At 37.2% G+C, this 18,067-nt stretch overlaps 1 protein-coding gene across 8 annotated transcripts in view; it reads left to right on the top strand.

Moving 5' to 3' along the window:
* The window catches only part of DST (dystonin), a 408,501-nt gene that overhangs the window by 163,275 nt on the left and 227,159 nt on the right, over positions 1-18,067 (top strand). For all 8 annotated transcript variants that reach the window (XM_004673588.2, XM_012720777.1, XM_012720771.1 and 5 more), the window contains one exon: positions 17,236-17,297. In XM_004673588.2, coding sequence (XP_004673645.1) covers positions 17,236-17,297 — 62 coding nt within the window. The remainder of the gene's footprint in view (positions 1-17,235; positions 17,298-18,067) is intronic.

The following is an 18,067-nucleotide window of genomic DNA, read 5'->3' as shown; positions in this document are numbered from 1 at the left end:
ATACAGAACTGGGGTACAGGCCAGAGGCTCAGGGGCAGCGAGAGGCTTCACCAGAGACAGAGGGGAGCAGAACAGGCAGATCGACAAGTACACTGCTGAGGGGAGCAGCGGGCAGGTCAGTAGAGGTCTGCCTCGCCATGTGGATCTCCTCCTGGGCAGGTGGGAATCGAACTCATGTGGAAGTGGCTTTAGCTTCTTAGTACTGTGTTTTAACCCACTGCGCCACCAGGGAGGGTCCCGAAATGGAAACTGACCGCTCACTTATCTACCTAGAAGAATGAAAATCCCAGATTTAGGATTATTTCCAGAAGTAACCTTTCTATTGGAGAAATGTTATTTATATGGTTGGGCAAATAGTCACAGAGCATCTGATTTCTGTCATTTGAGCACCCTCATTTCTGTGATGCGCCCAGCCCTGTTTATTTTAAAATTTATATCCACATAGATTCTCCATATGTATGTCATTTAATTTGTTCTTTTGTTTTACTAATCTGTCTTTTGTAAATTTTCTTGACCAGCCACTGAAGAACCTTGAGTGGTAGGGGGAAGTATCATCTCTGCCTTTAGATGGCTTTTAAGTGGCTATGCAATGCCACCATTACTGTGCTGGGATAATCAGACTTAACTTTTACAATAGTAGCAACTGTGAACAAGTGTCAAGTTGATGAATGTGTAGCCATAAAGTATGTCATGTTGCTACTTCTAGACCTCATTTTGTTAACATGTGCAAAATCTTAGCATATCTTCCTACAAATCTTCTTCAGCGAAAATTGGTTAACTATAAAATTGGTAACTAGAGATCTTAAGGATAAATCGCATTTACTGATGTAGAATGATTAGCAGAAGCCATTAAAGATGCTTGCCATGTTGCCATTACTTAGATTCCAGGAAATGTTTGACATGAATGCATAAATCCATCAAGCAGCATTAAGAGGAGCTAACATTTTATGCTGACCATTCAGCACAACAATCAGTATTTCTTTTAGCTTCTCTACATGTCTTCACAGAAAAAGAAAATCAATCTTAGTGAGTTTTACTAATTTGTTCCAGCCCACAGAGAACAGAGCAGGGATTTGAGACCAGGTCTTTCTGGGGCGTTAGTTGGTCTCTCTACACTAAGGTTTTCAGGAAAATGACTCTGCAGCTGTTTGAAAGCTGTGTTCATTGTTTTCTGTTGCCTTCTCAGTAGAATACCAACTGCTTAGTATGGGATATGTTTTACAGGCCTTTTAGTCTGACCTAATCTTTCATGAGACCCATACATCAAATACTTTTTCCATGCCTCATCACCTTTAGTTTTCTCATGATTTTGTCTTCTTTTTTCTTTGTTCATACTTCATACTATTCTTTCTCCCTTATACTCTGCGCCTTCCCTGTACCTATGATAAAAGTGTACAGAAATGCAAATCAGAGAGATGAAACAAAACAGATTAAATTCAACCTTACTCATAGTAGTGCAAAATGTGCGGTAGTGCCCATCACTCCTTATCAAGTGAATACACAAATTGGTATGTCTGCACAATGCTGTGCCTCTGTAATCTGAAGGAACACATCACTGATTTGTGCAACAGTGTGTATAGACCTAGAAATTATGCTGAGTGAAAGAAGTTAGATTCAAAAGACTGTATGAGTCTATTTATGTGAAATTTTATAATAAGCAAGAGTAATATATAGTAAAACATACGATTGCCTGGGGGAAGAAGGGGGAATGAACTGCAAGGAGGCACAAAAGGATTTCCTTGGTGGGTGGAAATACTTTTGTATCTTGTTTTGGGTTCTGGGAGTAGGTTGCAAATAATTGTCAAAATACAGTACTTTTACTGTTTTGTTGAAAGATTAGGTCCACCCTGGTGGTGCAGTAGGTTAAAGCACAGCACTGCAAACGAGCTGCAGTCACTTCAGTGTGAATTGGATCCCTGGCTCCACAGGTGATCCACATATTGCGGCAGACCTCTCCTGTCTTGCTCTCTGCTCCCCTCAGCAGTGTACTTCATCGATGCCTGTTCTGCTCCACGCTTTTGTCTCTGGTGAAGCCTTTCACTGCTCCTGTATCTCTGGCCTGTGCCCCATTTCTGTATACACAAATAAGTAAATCTTTTAAAAAAAAAGAGAAAGATCAAAATATACTTTGTTTTTCATACTCTGTTACATTTATCAGGCAGTTTGGTAAATTCTGACTTCTTAGTCTCTCTCCTACTGGACTGAGGCAGAATGTGTGACTCATGCCTCTTCGTATTGTGAGTTTTTAGTACTTACTTGTCCAGTGCTTAGTGGGGAATCTTTCTCAAGAGATGCTTATTTTGAATGAATGGAATGTTACCTTCTGAAGAAAAAGCTGGACCATTAAAAAAAAAAGTTTACTTGGAAATGGGGGCTTATCTGATATTTAATACAACCTTTGTGAATGTGTAAATCTGAGTTTCATAGGAGTTACAAATCAAGTTAATATTGTTTAATTTAATTATAGAAATTTGCATACAGAAAAATGAAACTGGACTTGAACAGTTTTAGTGATTTTCTTACTTCCTCCTTCACCATCAGGTGATGCATTAAGTTTAACATTATTTATCTTCAACATCCCTCTTTCTTATGAAATGAGTTTAGGCTGAAGAATCCCTAGATCACCTCTGACCTCAAGAGTCTTCCAAGTACTTCATTATTGAAATAAGTTTTAGCTTACAAAATTCATTTCAGTAGCTAGGCAGAGGTTGCCCAAGGCTCAGTTGGTTTACAGTTGATGAGCCATAGGGTGGTGCCCTGTTCTCTGAGGGAACCCAATAGCTTGTCTTGGAAAAATCCCTTGGCAATTTAAGTGGCTGCCTGAGTCTGGTATACCAGTGTTAGTTCCACAGGCTAAATATAATACCTATAGCCAGGCAGGTTTTGAAGATATTTTTAAAAAGTATTATACAAGTTAAGATTTTTCTCAAAACCAAAGTCTAGCAAGAATTCTGGGCCCTCCTTGGTGGCACAACACTATGAAGCTAATGCAACCATTGCAGCAAGAGTTCTATCCCAGGCCAGCGAGGTGACCCACATGAAGCAGCCTGCTCCTCCCCTCAGCAGTGTACTTTGTAGATCTGCCTGTTCTGCTCCCCACTCTCTCTGGTGAACCCTCCCCACTCCAGCACCTCTGACCTGTACTCCAGTTCTGTATGTGTGAATAAATAAATCTTTTTTTTTTTTAATAAAGCATGTGATTGTTTAAAAAAATAAAGAATACCTACTCTGCAATCCCCTCTTCTATTTATTTATTCATTAATCAGAGATTTTATTTATGCGTACAAGAACTGGGCTATAGGCCAGAGGTGGGAATGGGGTGGAAGGTGTTTGAGAGCATTCACCAGAACAGAATGGGAAGCAGAACAGGCAGATCCACTGAAATACCTTGCTGAGGGAATCCAGTAGCATGCTGCTGGGGGAAGCAGTGGGAGACAGGAGAGTTCTGCTACACCACATTGGTTAGTTCCCTGGCTGGGGGTTGAGCTCATGCTGCACTGGCGGCTGGCTGCAGATTGCTTCATTGTGCTGACTCTTAACCTTCTTTGCTACCAGGGAGACTGGGTGCTTATTTTTACCATACAGAAGTAGCTATTAGCAATTTCCTGATATACAACTGTTCTTACTGACACATCATCATTCATTTTCCTCACTTTGCTTTACTAGCTCTGGTTTTGTTAGAATAAAAACATTAAAACAGAACAAATACACTATTTTCTTTTTATTTAAGTAGCTAGAATGTGATAGTACTTTCTTGTGAAGACAGATGTGGGAGGGGTCATGGACTTTGAAAACTTAAGATCATTATTCTTATTATAGTAGGCAATGAAGGAGCCTGAGTGTTTGGAAGAATGTTTGGAAGAAGATCTTAGAAGAGTATGTATTTTAAAAAATATTTCCTTTACTTTTGAAGGAAAAAAAAAAAAGCAAGTGGACAAGGCAAGAGTTCTAAAGATAACTGAGGTATGGAAACCCATGTAGATATTCTCTTGGGGGTAAACCTAAGGAGAAGCTTTTTTCTCTTCTAATGTGTTGGACATAGTTTGTTGCCATCCATTTTATCTTTTATGTTCAGGTATGTTATGTTTAATTGGGAGAATGCTTCCCTGACTAAAACGAGGTTGAAGATCTTTTCTAAAGGCAGTAAGGCTGAAAGGAAGTAAGTCTGAGGGAGAAGTCTCCTAGCAGCCCAGGTTTAGCAGTATGTGTGTCTTTCTTATGCTCTTCAGTGCTCATGGTAGGGATCACGGGTTGGGCGGGCTGGGTGGTGGGTGCAAGGTGGTGGTGGCAGCAGAGTCCTCTGGAGTTGGTTTGTGTCATGTGGTATGTGACCTCTGAAGTCTGTTGGGTCATGGCTGGTGGCCTATAATTAAAGCGGTTGCCACCACAAACTGTGAACTACATTTAAATAAAAAACTGGTGCGGTGACATATAACTGAAGAGGTGTGACCGTGTACCTCTGAATCATAAACAGTGCTGTAAATCATCTTTAAAAATTATAAAAGGAAAATAAAGATGAATGGAAAATTATAGTAAAGAGTAATTATTGACTAAAGCATTGGTAAGTATGTCATTAAAACTTGAAATATGATTTAACATGTTTTGAGAAAACAAAACCCAAAAAATTTTGGGTGGGAGGCAATCTCATTATGGAGCAAGCCCAGGCTGAAGTTTACTTCTAGTGTGGTTCAGAGTAGTTGATTTTGGGGTTCTCCACCCGTCTATCCCTGCTGCTGACTCACTCTGAAAAGTGTTATGCTTGTGAATCACTCTGTAATTTCCATTGGCTTCAGAAGTGTGGCCTCACAACCTGAGGGGGTGGGGAGGACTTCTTCAATCCTTGGTCAATTAAAGAGGCTACAACCGTATGAAAGGAGTTACTAATAACTCTTAGTCACTGTTTTCTGAAAAAATGACCTTTGTTAAACAACACTAGAGCTAGTATGAAGGTATATTTGATTTTATTCCTTGGATCACTGTGACAAATTCTTGGTACCAGCAACACTTATCAAGAAAGACTGATTATATACAAGGTAGATAGAGGAAGAACATTCAATTGTGTCAACCCACGGAATTCAGTACCAAAGAGAGACCAGAACTACCAGGTTCTTATTTTTGACCTTGTGTTGGTTTATTCTCGCATCTTGAACAGAGTGAAAAATCTCTCTGTACTTTTCATTTACAGGACAGAGAATTTTTTGTTGTTGTCGTTTGTAGTTTACTTAATGAAGGAATACTTTCTTCAATAACTTAGAACATTTTTTTTTCTTGTTTCTTTTGGTATTTGTGTGGTAAGAAAATAAAGCACCTACTTATCTTATGTCCTTTTTCAGGTTATTTGATTTTTGATTTTGTGTGTAAGTTTGATTTACCCTTGTGACTTGTTCTTGTATTGTAGAAAGGATATTAGAAAAAGTAGATCAAATTACAGCCCTTCTGTTTCTGGATTAGAGAAAACTAGGCTAGATTACATTGACATGTATTTATTTTTAATCAGTAAAATTGAGATGATGATACCTAAGTGCAGTAGTAGGATTGTTATGATGTGATATATATATATAATAAATTAATAAATTAATTTTCATAAATACAAATAGAAATATAGTATGCTGTCATTTATTAGAAAAGACGTGGGGATAAGAGCAACAATCTGGAATGACTAACATACAGTTACTTTTGTTTCTTACTGGGAGTGAAAATTGACTTGAATTTTGCAGTAATTACAAAATCTTTAATTGAAAATAGCATATTAATGTAGTATCTTTGATACTGGTTGTAGATACTCCATATTCCAGATTTGCTAATGGAATTAAAGTGACTAGGAAGCCAGTATGTTTGCTGAAAGCTGACTGTCAACATGTATTGGTGTCTAGTAAGCTGTCTGAAGTTGGTAACTTTACTTTACATTTGAGGATGCTTCAGTTTCAAAGAAATTAAATAATTTTCCCCAGTTGAACTTCATAGCTAGTGTTAATGCCAGGATTTAGACTAACATCTGTGTAGGTTTCTTATTCTCTTATTGACTTCTATGTCTGTTACTTGGCTTTACCATAGCATCTCTCATAGTCTACAAAATGGACGACATAGATGATACATTGTTACTTTGTGTCTCTATATCTCTGTATGTATCTTTCTATTTATCCATTCATCCATCCACCCACCACGCATCCATCCATTCATCCAATACCATCCATCCATCCATCCACCCACTCACCTACCCACACAGCCATTACTGATGCATCCATCTTTCTATGTCTGTCTGTCTATCTGGAATTCCTTTTATGCTAAAAGTCTATCTTTTAGGCTCCTCCCTGATGGCACAATAGGTTAAAGCCCAGGACTGCAAAGCTAGCTGCAGCCACCTCAGCTTGAATTCGATCCCTAGCCAGGGAGGTCGCCCACGTGGTACATTAGACCAGACTGCTCCTGTCTGTCTTACTGCTCCCCTCTACAGTGACTTCATCGATCTTCCTGTTCTGCTCTCCATTCTGTCTCTGGTGAATACTCTCAATGCCGCTGCACCTCTGGCCTGTACCCCAGTTCTGTATGCATAAATAAATAAATCTTCAAAAAAATAAAATGTATCTTTTAATACATTTATGTAATCATCTGTATCTAGGGTTATAGGGATGAAAGGGAAAATTCCCCTTACCCCGCTGTACTCTTGGATGGGTTGAGTTGTTAAAACATTAGACAAATTAGTAGAAGAAAAAGAACAAATTTAATTACATGTGTATGGGAAATTTACATAGTTATAAATTCTAGAGTAAAAAGAACAGGTAGATGGTTTTTATCCTTGATCTGGGATAGGGAACTGAAATAGTAAGGAGAAAGAAGGAGGTATAGATTTATATGACAATGAGGGGGTGTCTTATGCCATATTGCTCTGTAAGTAGATTTCTGTCGTAACTGTAGCTTTCTCCAATTGAAAATTTATTTCTCTAGATGACCCCAAATCTGGGGAATCTGCATTCTTCTAGGAAAAGATAATTAATTTTTAGCAGTTTCTCTTGAAACCTGCAGAAGCTTGACTGGCCCTTAGCCATGTTTTAGACAAAGCATATTCTGACATCTTGGGGATGCCTATTCTTCAGAGTATTGAGAAAGGAAAGAGTATTAAGGAAAGTGGGTATGATTCTCTCAAAAACCAACAAGTCATAACATCTCAGAGAATTCTGAGAAATTATATGCATTCATTAAAATTTGTTTATATTTTCTTTCAGCAAATGAATGTTCTACTTCAATATTTTACAGAGTATATTTGGTTAACTTTAAAGTGAACAGTTGTTTTCCTTATATAATCATTGTAAAAGTTTTCAAAGCTGGACTTTAAAACCCAGAAAAGCTTAGTGTGTTCATAAACAACAATTTAGCTTATATATAAATACAGTAGAATAAATGTTTATTTCAATTCATATACTATTTATTAACTTTAAATATATCTCTAAATCTTGGAAGAAAGGAGAAGAAACTAACATAAGATAGCATTATAATTTCTTTTACACAGTATAATACAAATAAGGAATTACAGAAACTTTTCAGTCCTCAGTGGTGACTCAGTAAACCTGCAGTTATGTCACGTATTATAATTAAATAGTCTAGCGATGCAAATATATATATAAAGATTCTTTATCTTCTTATATTTTTAGGATATTCAGGTTGGAGAAAGTAGCTAAAAGCAGATTCTAGAAGTTTCATATTCAACTCTTCCTCTTCAGAGTAGAACCCAATGCCTCTTTGTTCCTATTGGCCCATGTCTCACTGACAGCACGCTTTCAGGAAAGCTGGGGCTCACATAACTGCTGGGGAGAGAGTAATGGTGCAGTGGGGGAGACACACAAAGAGCATTTGTAGGGAGAGATTTATGGCATCTATTGTTTGTCACCATTTATGCCTCAGCTTACATAGCACATTCTACCTTTGTCTCTTTTCCTGGATTTCTGACAAGTGAGGGTAAACTGACTGCCTTTTATTCTGTGGCAATTAAACGTCAAGCAAAAGATATCCTCCAAACAGGAATTTATGAATATATTCTCAGTTACTGATTCTCTTTCAGAGGGGTTCTACAGCTTCATCCTTTTGTATCCTAGTTAGGGCAATCATCCTGTGAGGAATTATTCATCACAAATTGTGCCTCCATCTCCTCTTCTATCATGTTTTTCCTCCTCTTCCTTTTCCTTCCCTCTTCCTACTCCTCTCCTCTCCCTTTCTCAGTCCCTCTTTTACTTTCCTCTCCCTAATAATCCCTTTTTTCTCCCTTTCCTATACAGCTGAGAGCAAACCATAAACACACCTGAAGTGCTTGACTCTTTCCTTGGATTTAAGTGGGAGTATTCTGGCCTGAATATTTTTACAAGAATATTGAATACATAAATGAATAAAAGAACTTGGAACATTTTCCCACTTTCAGTTATTGTTACTAGCAGTAAAAACATCCATCTTCCTTCTAAAAGATTCACAGGATGTAGAGATATGCAGTATGAAATACAGTATATATTCCCCTTAGTCAACCTCTACTCTCTTCTGATAACCAACTTCTTTCCCTCCCCTCTTCCCTTCCTTTGCTTCCTCCCCACTTTTGGAGTCTTTCTGGTCACTATGTGCAAGTTTATCCCTTATTTATAGTCTAGAATGGGGGAGAATAAAGGTCATTCATCTAGTCCCTACGTTTTAAATATTAGTATTTCCTACAATGGAATTGTTGATTCAGAAAGTTACATGCTTTTTAAATTTACAATGGATAATGCCACATTGCCCTCAAAAAAGATTTTTAAAAAATATTTAATTATTGGGGCCCTCCCTGGTGGCACATCAGGTTAAAGCACTGCACTGAGAAGCTAAAGCCACGTCCGCATGAGTTCAATCCCGCCGCCTGCCCCGGAGGTGATCTACATGCTTAGGCAGACCTCTCCTGACCCGCCCACTACTCCCCTCAGCAGTGTACTTCATTGATCTGCCTGTTCTATTCCCCACTCTGTCTCTGGTGAATCCTCTCACTGCTCCTGCATCTCTGGCTTGTACCCCAGTTTTGTATGCATAAATAAATAAATCTTTAAAAATAATTAATTATTTGTGCATACCGAACTGAGGTACAGTCCAGAGGTGCAGGGGTGGTGAGAGGATTCAGAGAAAGAGTGGGGAGCAGAACAGGCAGATGGATGAAGTGCACTGCTGAGGGAAGCAGTGGTTGGGTCAGGAGCTGTCTGCTGCACCATGTGGGCCACCTCCGGGGCAGGCAGGGATCGAACTCATGTGGAAGTGGCTTTAGCTTCTTAGCACTGTGCTTTAACCGGCTGCGCCACCAGGGAGGGCCCCCAAAAAAGATTTTTACCACTGTATACATTCATCAGTGCTGTGACTACCTTTTCCCATTGTATTAATTATTGTCATTCTTTTATTATTATTATTATTAAATTTTTATTTATTTATGCACACAAGAACTGGCATGCAGGCCAGAGGTGCAGGGGTGAGAGGATTCACCAGAGACTGAGTGGGGAGCAGAAAAGGCAGATCTACTGAAATACACTGAGGTGGGGAACAGAGGGTGAGGCTGAAGAGGTCTGCTGTTTCATATGACTCCCTGTTGGGGTTGGGCAGTGGAGCAAGACAGATCTGGAGCTGCAGTGGCTGCTGATAGCTTGATAGTGTGGAGACTTACCCCCTTGTGCCACCAGGAAGATCCCAGTTATTATCATTCTTAAAAACTTATGCCAATATGAAATCATTCTTCATTTGCATTTCCTGAGCAGAAGGTGAACAATTGGGCACTTCCCTGTAGTGACCATATATATTACTTCTTTGAGTTGCATTTTCATGTCATTTCAAAAAGGGGCTTTTATCTTATTGATTAGTAGGAGTTACCTATTTTGGTGTCTGTATTGCATTTAGCACATTACTTTCTTTCAGTAAGTGAGCTTTCTTTAACTTCATTTATAGTGCTTTCTACTACATTAATGCTACATCATATCTGTCAGCCTTTATGCTTAGTTTCTTTTATGTTTTGTTTTGATATAATGTTTCATAATGACATTTCTGTGAGAACAGGGATTTTATATACAACTCTAGGAAGTCACATTGGCTGAGGTCACTATAGATCATTCAAGCTGCCAAGGGATTGTGCCTTGAATGGGCACAATCATCCCCTTAGGTGATGATTGGGTGAAGGCTGCAGTTCACCTGAGGAGAGGGGATGATGTGCTGCAGGTCTGGTACCTTTGAACCCAGCACCCAGGTCTTTACTTTTAAGTTGTTCCTCAGTTTCTGGAGCTGGTCTTTTTCATTAATTCATACTATTCTAGTCAGTTTCCCTTCCATAATGACAGAAACCTTAAAACTTACTTTTTTTTTTTTTTTGTTCTGTGTTGTATTCAGCTATTTCTGGGCAGTGATGGAGATTCTAACTGGATACCACCTTCTCTTTCCTATCTCTTTTTTATACTACACATATGCAACACTTCATAGTTTCTTTTCCTCTTTCTTTTTTAGGTAGAACCTTTTTGAAGTGTATTGGTTTACAGTCTTTTAAAATATACACACAACCCTTGCGTTATGAAACCAAAAATCTTATCCTTGCTCTAAATTCTTGGTAAAGCATTGTGTTATTCATTTCCACTCTTTAGATTCACTGATAACTAATAAGTAAATTCCATCATTTGGATAGCCCTGGCACTGAAGATTTGGTCAAGCTTCACCTTTTATTTTTTTGTTTATTTTTTAAAAGTTAGCATTGTGGCACAGTGGGTTAACGCACAGCACGAAGATGCTAAAGCCACTTCAGCATGAGTTCAATCCCCTCCCCAGAGGTGATCCACTTGGCATGGCAGACCTCTCCTGACCCTTCCGCTGTTACCCTCAGCAGTGTACTTTGTCAGTCAGCCTGTTCTGCTCCCCACTCTGTCTCTGGTGAATCCTCTCATCACTCCTGCACCTGTGCCCTGTACCCCATTTCTGTATGCATACATAAATAAAAAAAGTTAGTATTGTTTTTGAAGTCTAAAATTATAATACTAAATATCATTTTGCAAGCTACATCTTTTCCCCATCTCCTGTCCTTAGTAACTGTGTAGTCCTGGGCAACACTCTGAAGCTCAGTGTTTCAGTTTCTTCTGTAAATGGGTATAACTGAAGGATTGTGGTGGGGGATAATACCCAATTTTTTTGTATTATTTGTATACAACTGAGAACAATATATTAGATATACTAAGGATTAAGTGAATGGGCTCAGTTTTCTGTAATTGAAGAAGGAATTTTAATACAAAGACAATTGAAAATAAGAGAAATGAAGTGAAGAGATACTATTAAACAGACACATTAACCTTCTTATAAGAAGGTGAATTTTTTCTTCATTTATGGTATATTTAGAATATTGTTAGAAACCATCTATGGATGTTATTCTGGACTATTAATCTGGAAGTGACTTTTCCTTTGACATGATTAAATTTGCTGATTCCCTGTTGCTGAAAATATATGGTGATCATTTATTTGTAGTATTTGGGTTCGTTCATGCAGTTTCTATTTAAGTAAGTCCACTTTTCTAATATTTCAGACAAGCATGGGTGGGCTGTAGATACTGATCCTTTGCATCTTTAAAATAAGGGCCTCAGGTCATTGTTCTGTCCCCCATTTCTTTGTTCTCACAAGTAATAGTTTCATAATTTGGAATGTCCTTGTTTTTTTCTGCATTATTTGTTTAGGGCTTCCATTGGTAGGTAATTAGAATAGAATTTGATTTTGGAGTAAGAGTTAGGATTTCTGTTGTGGATTCTTAGGCTAGATTTTAAATCTCACTACAGAGTGGTTTCTATGTCCTTATAACGAGTATAGTACCATCCAACTCAAAGAACATGAGATTCAAGTGAAAATATATGTGAACCACATATAAAGAAATTATTGATAGGGTATTCTTCCTGAAGGATATGTTTCTGGTTTATCAAGTGGAGCTATTTAAGTTACCTTTGTAGCATGAACATCATGAGCTAATAAACAAGTTAGGCTAGATGTTATTTTTGTTTTTTTTATTTCAAAGGAATTATGCCTGGGGTGTTAAAGTAGTATGATGAGTTAATTCAAAATGAAATCTACCATTCTCCTTCTCTACCTTCTTGTAAAGCTGTTAGGAATAGCTTTATGAACAAAAAGAGAAATAGTTAATATAACTTCATTTTGGTAACAGTTATATATCCTCTTACAAGGTAGTGGAGGAGGCTGACTTTGTGAATGTTTGTTTAAAAGGGGGAGTTGACTGGTTTTCAACTTGCCAGTGGGTGTGTCTATTCAGTGTTTCCCTTCTGCATAGAAAGTTAACAGGAGTGTGACACATCAGAGTTTGTGCCGAAGGAGTTAGGGAAGGAACTATTGGATAGATTTCTTACAGAATGATGGGGCAGCTCATGAAAAATGATGAAGACTGGAACGCAAAGCTGGTGGGGCTGATGTGCTGTATGGGTTAGTAGAATCACCTTAATATGCCTTTCATTTTTAAGAAATGAGAAAAGGAAGGTTGCATTACCTGTGTTGGTTTATGGGGCGGGAGTTCAGCTGACTGTCAGCACCTTTCAGAAATCTGGAGAGGCTCTCAAGCTCACTTCTGAAGCTCACTACACAGAACTTCCCCCTATTGTTATACATAGAATAGACATTTAAATAATCTCTATTTATTGTGTGTGATACTACATGGATTTAGTTTAGTAGGATTTTACTGAACACAGGTTCAGTGTAGGCTGTAATAATCCATGCTTTATTTGCACATTTTCCTCCTCTAAATCCTGCTAGATGCATTCTATGTCATTACTTTCAGCATGTTGAATTTTAGAAGGTGTTCATAACTGTTTGTTTTCACTTAACTAATCACAAGAATGAGATAATTTTTAAATAGAGAAATGTTATAAACTTTCATTCTGAAAAATAAGTGGATAATCTAGAAAACCAGTAGAATTGGTTAAAGGCACAGGAATGATTTTCTCTTTTTGTTGTCATGGCAACACTGTCCTAAATATAAATCTCAGTGCTAGACTTCTCTCATTGAAATGAAATAACGAACCATTATGAGACTTGTCATTGGAAAATAAGATGTTATAATCTGGAATACTCCCTTTTGGAATAACTCCCTTTTGAAATAGAGTATATGGAAAGTGGTAAATCACAGCTTACTTAGACTTAAATTATTCCCTGATTGTTAATTGCTGAGAGGAGTTGAAATTCTCATACTCCACATTAACTCTTTTCTTATTATTATAGCATTGTGGGAGTTATCTAGTGCTAAAGAACTTTCCTTGGTTTACTTGAGTGGGAATCCTCTAGGTTTAAAGGAAAGGATTTAAGTTATTACTATTAGAAAACACTAAAAATTTATGAATTATTAAGATAGATTTAGTCTTTACACCATGCACATAATCCCCAAATATTATCTCTGTGTTATCTACCCATTTTACCTTTTCAGCAGTACTTTTAGCAATAACCACACACAATCTAAGTGACCAAAAATACTTGCATTTAAATGATTCTCATTTGTACTTGGAGGTAAATTATTTCATTGAATCAGCTTTCTTGATAGAAGCTAAATGCATAAGAAATTAACCAATAAGTGACCAATCTTAGAATTTGTTTTGACTCTTTATGCTCCTTAAAATATGGGACCAATATTTTTATTAATTTAGAAAATAAAAAAATGTATTTTATTAACCATTTTGTACTAACAGGAGAGGACTTTATATAAAACATAATATGCTAAGTTTAATGGGACAGAGTCAATTCATCAGACTTCTTGTGAGATAATTCAATAAATTAATAAAATTTGAAGTATAAATTTAAGGATTTATAATTGATAATTTATTGCAATTTTCTTTCTAGACAATTTAGCATTGTAGTCCTAATTTATTAATTAGATGGGAATAATATGAATATTGCCCAAGAAGCAATGTTTGTATTTTTTCACTGTTTTCCTTTTTTTGCTGGAGAGTTAGAAAAGCATGTTGAAAATGTGATATGAGTACTACACCTTCACACAGAGCTTCCATTGTTTGCATTCATGCGTTCAAAGTTCACTTCCACAAGGCAGGGCCAGATTCCACAGCACCTTCTCTGTGATTGAGATATGTTCATTTCCATTTGAAAGATGACATAATTTGGGTTAAGGGAAACAATTATGGAGAGAATCATAACACTCGGGTTCTAACCGTCCTCTTTCCATCTGAAATTAGTAACGCAGGGTTTCTCTATTGATGGAGATGTCTATCCCTGCTTGGTTTCTATCCTGCTATTCAGCTTCATCTCCTTGAAGCCTTACCCGACTGCCCTACAGCAGCGCTGATTTTTCTCTATTTGTGCTTGTTTAAATGATGAGTACTACATCTCTGACAGTTGGCATGCTTGTCATAGTGCTTTCATGTGAGATGCCCTCTCTAGGTTGAGCTCCAGAGAGCAAGGGCTAATGCTCTGTCTAGCATACACACCAACACTATTGTGGTGTGGGTCTCATCAAACTACCTGGTAGATGTTGGAATGAATGAGTAAATACGGAAAGTATGGAGTCTACTTTTATCACTTCCAAGCGCTAGTTGATTGCTTCTCCTTTCTGTTCTTGATTGTACTAGTTAGTAACAAGTTCATTCTGAACTCTTTAGGAATAGCAAGGCAGGTAGACTTTGAAGAAACCATTATAGCTTCCACAGACACAATATTATTTACCACTGTATTTAAGTATATAAATGATTATTCTTTGTTATTCTAAGTTTGAAATATAATTCATAACATAGACATTTATTTGTTCAGTGCATCGACCATGATGTCGACAAAAGTGACAGTAGAGGGGCTGATCTTTTGTGAATGATAATGTTGGTTAGTGATTAAATTATTGATGTTATTGACCTTAGCAGAGTAGCTCAGGGACACAGTGCTCAGGGATTTTACATGGGAATTAGGCAAACTTAACAATTTTAAGATAACTTTTGAGCATTTAGATTTAGCAAGTTTATTTTTTCTTAAGCAATGCCTTCTCCTATTTTTAAACACAGCATTCATTCAAGAAGTAGACTAGAATTTTGGCACACTCAAAAATAATATGTTATAGGCAGATCTAAATGATAGGTTTATTGGGTCCTTTTTTGTTTCTCGTGATGATGGTAGTAAATAGGAATCTCAAGGATCCCAAGGATCCTAAGGAGATATTTTCAAGAAGAAATACTTATGAAATACAAACTAAGTTATGTGGTCCCTTCCCCAGCCTTTCATGTTGGCCTATAAGCATAGGAGGGCCCTCCCTGGTGGCACAGTGGGTTAAAGCACAGCACTAAGAAGCTAAAGCCACTTCAGCATGAGTTCCAGCTCTGCCAGGGAGGTGACCCACATGGCGCGGCTGACCTCTCCTGACTCACCTACTGCTCCACTCAGCAGTGTACTTCGTCAGTCTACCTGTTCTGTTTCCCACTCTGTCTCTGGTGAAGTCTCTCACCGCCCCTGCACCTCTGGTCTGTACCCCAGTTCTGTATGCATAAATAAATCTTTAAAATAAATAAATAAAAGTGTAGGAGAACCTTAATTCATATGCCATCTTTGAGTAGCTTGGCAAAGGATTGATTCTGAACTAACTATTGGATGCTATACTAGGATTTCTTCAACTCTTTCCTTATAAATATATTTTCAAACTTTTATTTTGCAGTTTAAACATAGATTTATAGTCTCTTAGATATTTTTATGCCCAGTTGTGATAATAGCTTTAGCGTGAGTTTTAGAAGTAGACTTTCTGAAAAGGGCACATATTAGACATTTGATATTTACTGGCAAATTATTCTAGACCAGTGCTATATGAATGTTCTTCATCTATAGCATCAGTACATTTGAATTGTGATTAATATACCTAGGAAGCTGAACTGTTCATTTAATTTTTCTTTTCATTAATTTTTATATAAAGTTAGGCATATATATTTGTCCAGTGGCTACAATATTGACAGTAAAGGTCTAAAAGGTTTAAACAAAATTCCATATTCATTAGCATTCTATAGGAGTGTATATCCTTTGTTCTCTGGTCAGCATGATTTTCTTTCATGAAATTTTAGCAGTTTTACAGGTTAAAATGCTATATTTGTGTTTTATGTTTCTTGTTACTTGCTTCTGGGATCGAGTACCTGGGGACATTTTTTTTTTTAAATGGATTACCTGTATGTTTTTGTACAATGAAATACATTCAGATGTTTACCTTTTTCTATCTTTTTTTTTATACTAATATAAGTAACTCTGTCATATTATAGATGATTCCAACTTTTTGTTTATATTTAAATAATTGCAAATTGCATAAGTATTTTTAATATGTAGGGTAAGAATTTTCAAGGGAACACTAGTTCTATAAAAATAGTTAAGTGCATTTAAGGATAAGAATTGAAAAGGGAAAGAGAGAAAGAGAGTGAATATGGCACTAGAATTTAAGCCAGAGTCCACTTTACGCAAAGGACTTAAATATAAGTTCTGATTTGATAAAAACTTCTACTTGTGGAGCCCTCCCTGGTGGCGCAGCGGATTAAAGCACAGCTCTGAGAAGCTAAAGCCACTTCCGCACGAATTCGATTCCCGCCTGCCCCGGAGGCGACCACATGGCGTGGCAGACCTCTCCTGACCCGCCCGCTGCTCCCCTCAGCTGTGTGCTTCATCGATCTCCCTGTTCTGCTCCCCACTCTGTCTCTGGTGAATCCTCTCACCGCCTCTAAGCCTCTGGCCTGTACCCCAGTTCTGTATGCATAAATAAATAAATCTTAAAAAAAAAAAAAAACTTGCTCAGTAATCTTGGAGAAGTCTCTTTACCTCTCCAAGTCTTAGATTCCTCTTCTGTAAAATGGGAATGAGACTATCTACTTTCCCGTAATCATTGTGAAGATCAAGAGAATGTAATATGAGGTACAATGTTTTCTGAAGTTTCAATATAAGTGTTTACCTGAAGCTAGTAGAATTCAGGTGAGCCAGCTTTCTGGTGGTGGCAGTGGTGATGGGTATGTGGCCATGTCTGGAGTTTTGTTTATAAGCTGCAATAATGTTGGCAAATACACTACTGGAAGGAAGTAGTTTGATAAGCAACTCTTTTAACACTTTCTAACAGCTGAACATTGCCAGAATTTAAGAGAAAAATTCAAATGCATTGAACAGTGTCTTCTGAAAACCTTATTTTTAAAATGTGTATAACAACAATGGAAATCTCTTCTTCATAGATTCCACCAACCTAATCTTAGGTCTTTTTTCCTTCCCTTCCAGATGAACGGGACAAAGTTCAAAAGAAAACGTTTACAAAATGGATAAATCAGCATCTCATGAAGGTCAGTTCATAGCATCAACCCTCCCCTTCTTCTTAAAGTTTTTTGTATACTTTATTTTATTGTGCAGTAATTGATTGTATAACTCTGAAGCATGACTTTTTAACATCAACTTAAAATTCTAACTTCTGTAGTACTTCTCTTGTATTTTAGGTATCTATAATTATTTGGTAGGAAGCATGTGGGTAATGATGGAGTTGGGAAGATAATATGCAGTGATTATGGTGCATCAGTGAATAGTGAAAATTATTATTCATCTCTAAAAAAGCTCAGCAGATTAAAAATATTTGTAAATGTTTATATGTTAACATATCGATAAGCTGTAGTTCTCATTAAAACTTTTTTCTCTCAAGATTTAAGCCAACTGCTGGCGTCAGATTTACAAAGTTGGTAAAATGTTAGATGAGAATAATGATGGATTGCAGAGCCAGAAGTCTAGACTCATTTTATTTCTTACTTAGTGATTTGGGACTTGGTGCTTATGCCTACATTTCTGTGTGGAACACTTAATAGCAGCAATTTGTAAAATTTTATATATTTGTTGCAATGGGTCACTTTGAGAATGTGATATCAAATCCCAGAAAATGCATATGTATTCAGACTTGGTGTATAATTTCATGGAATTATTAGATTGCACTGAAGCCCTTTGTACATATCAGCAGAAGAACTTTTAGGATTTCACAATTGACTCTTAGTCACTTTGTCCCCCTTAATGGGCATTACTACAATCGGAAACATGTAATGTTTTAAGTCTGTTGGGGACTTTTTTTTTT

Source organism: Condylura cristata, unplaced genomic scaffold (genome assembly GCF_000260355.1).
Source record: "Condylura cristata isolate star-nosed mole 26May11 unplaced genomic scaffold, ConCri1.0 scaffold00001, whole genome shotgun sequence".
Classification (NCBI taxonomy): Eukaryota; Metazoa; Chordata; class Mammalia; order Eulipotyphla; family Talpidae; genus Condylura; species Condylura cristata.
Note: the sequence above shows the minus strand (reverse complement) of the source record. Positions and strands in the feature narration are given on the sequence as shown.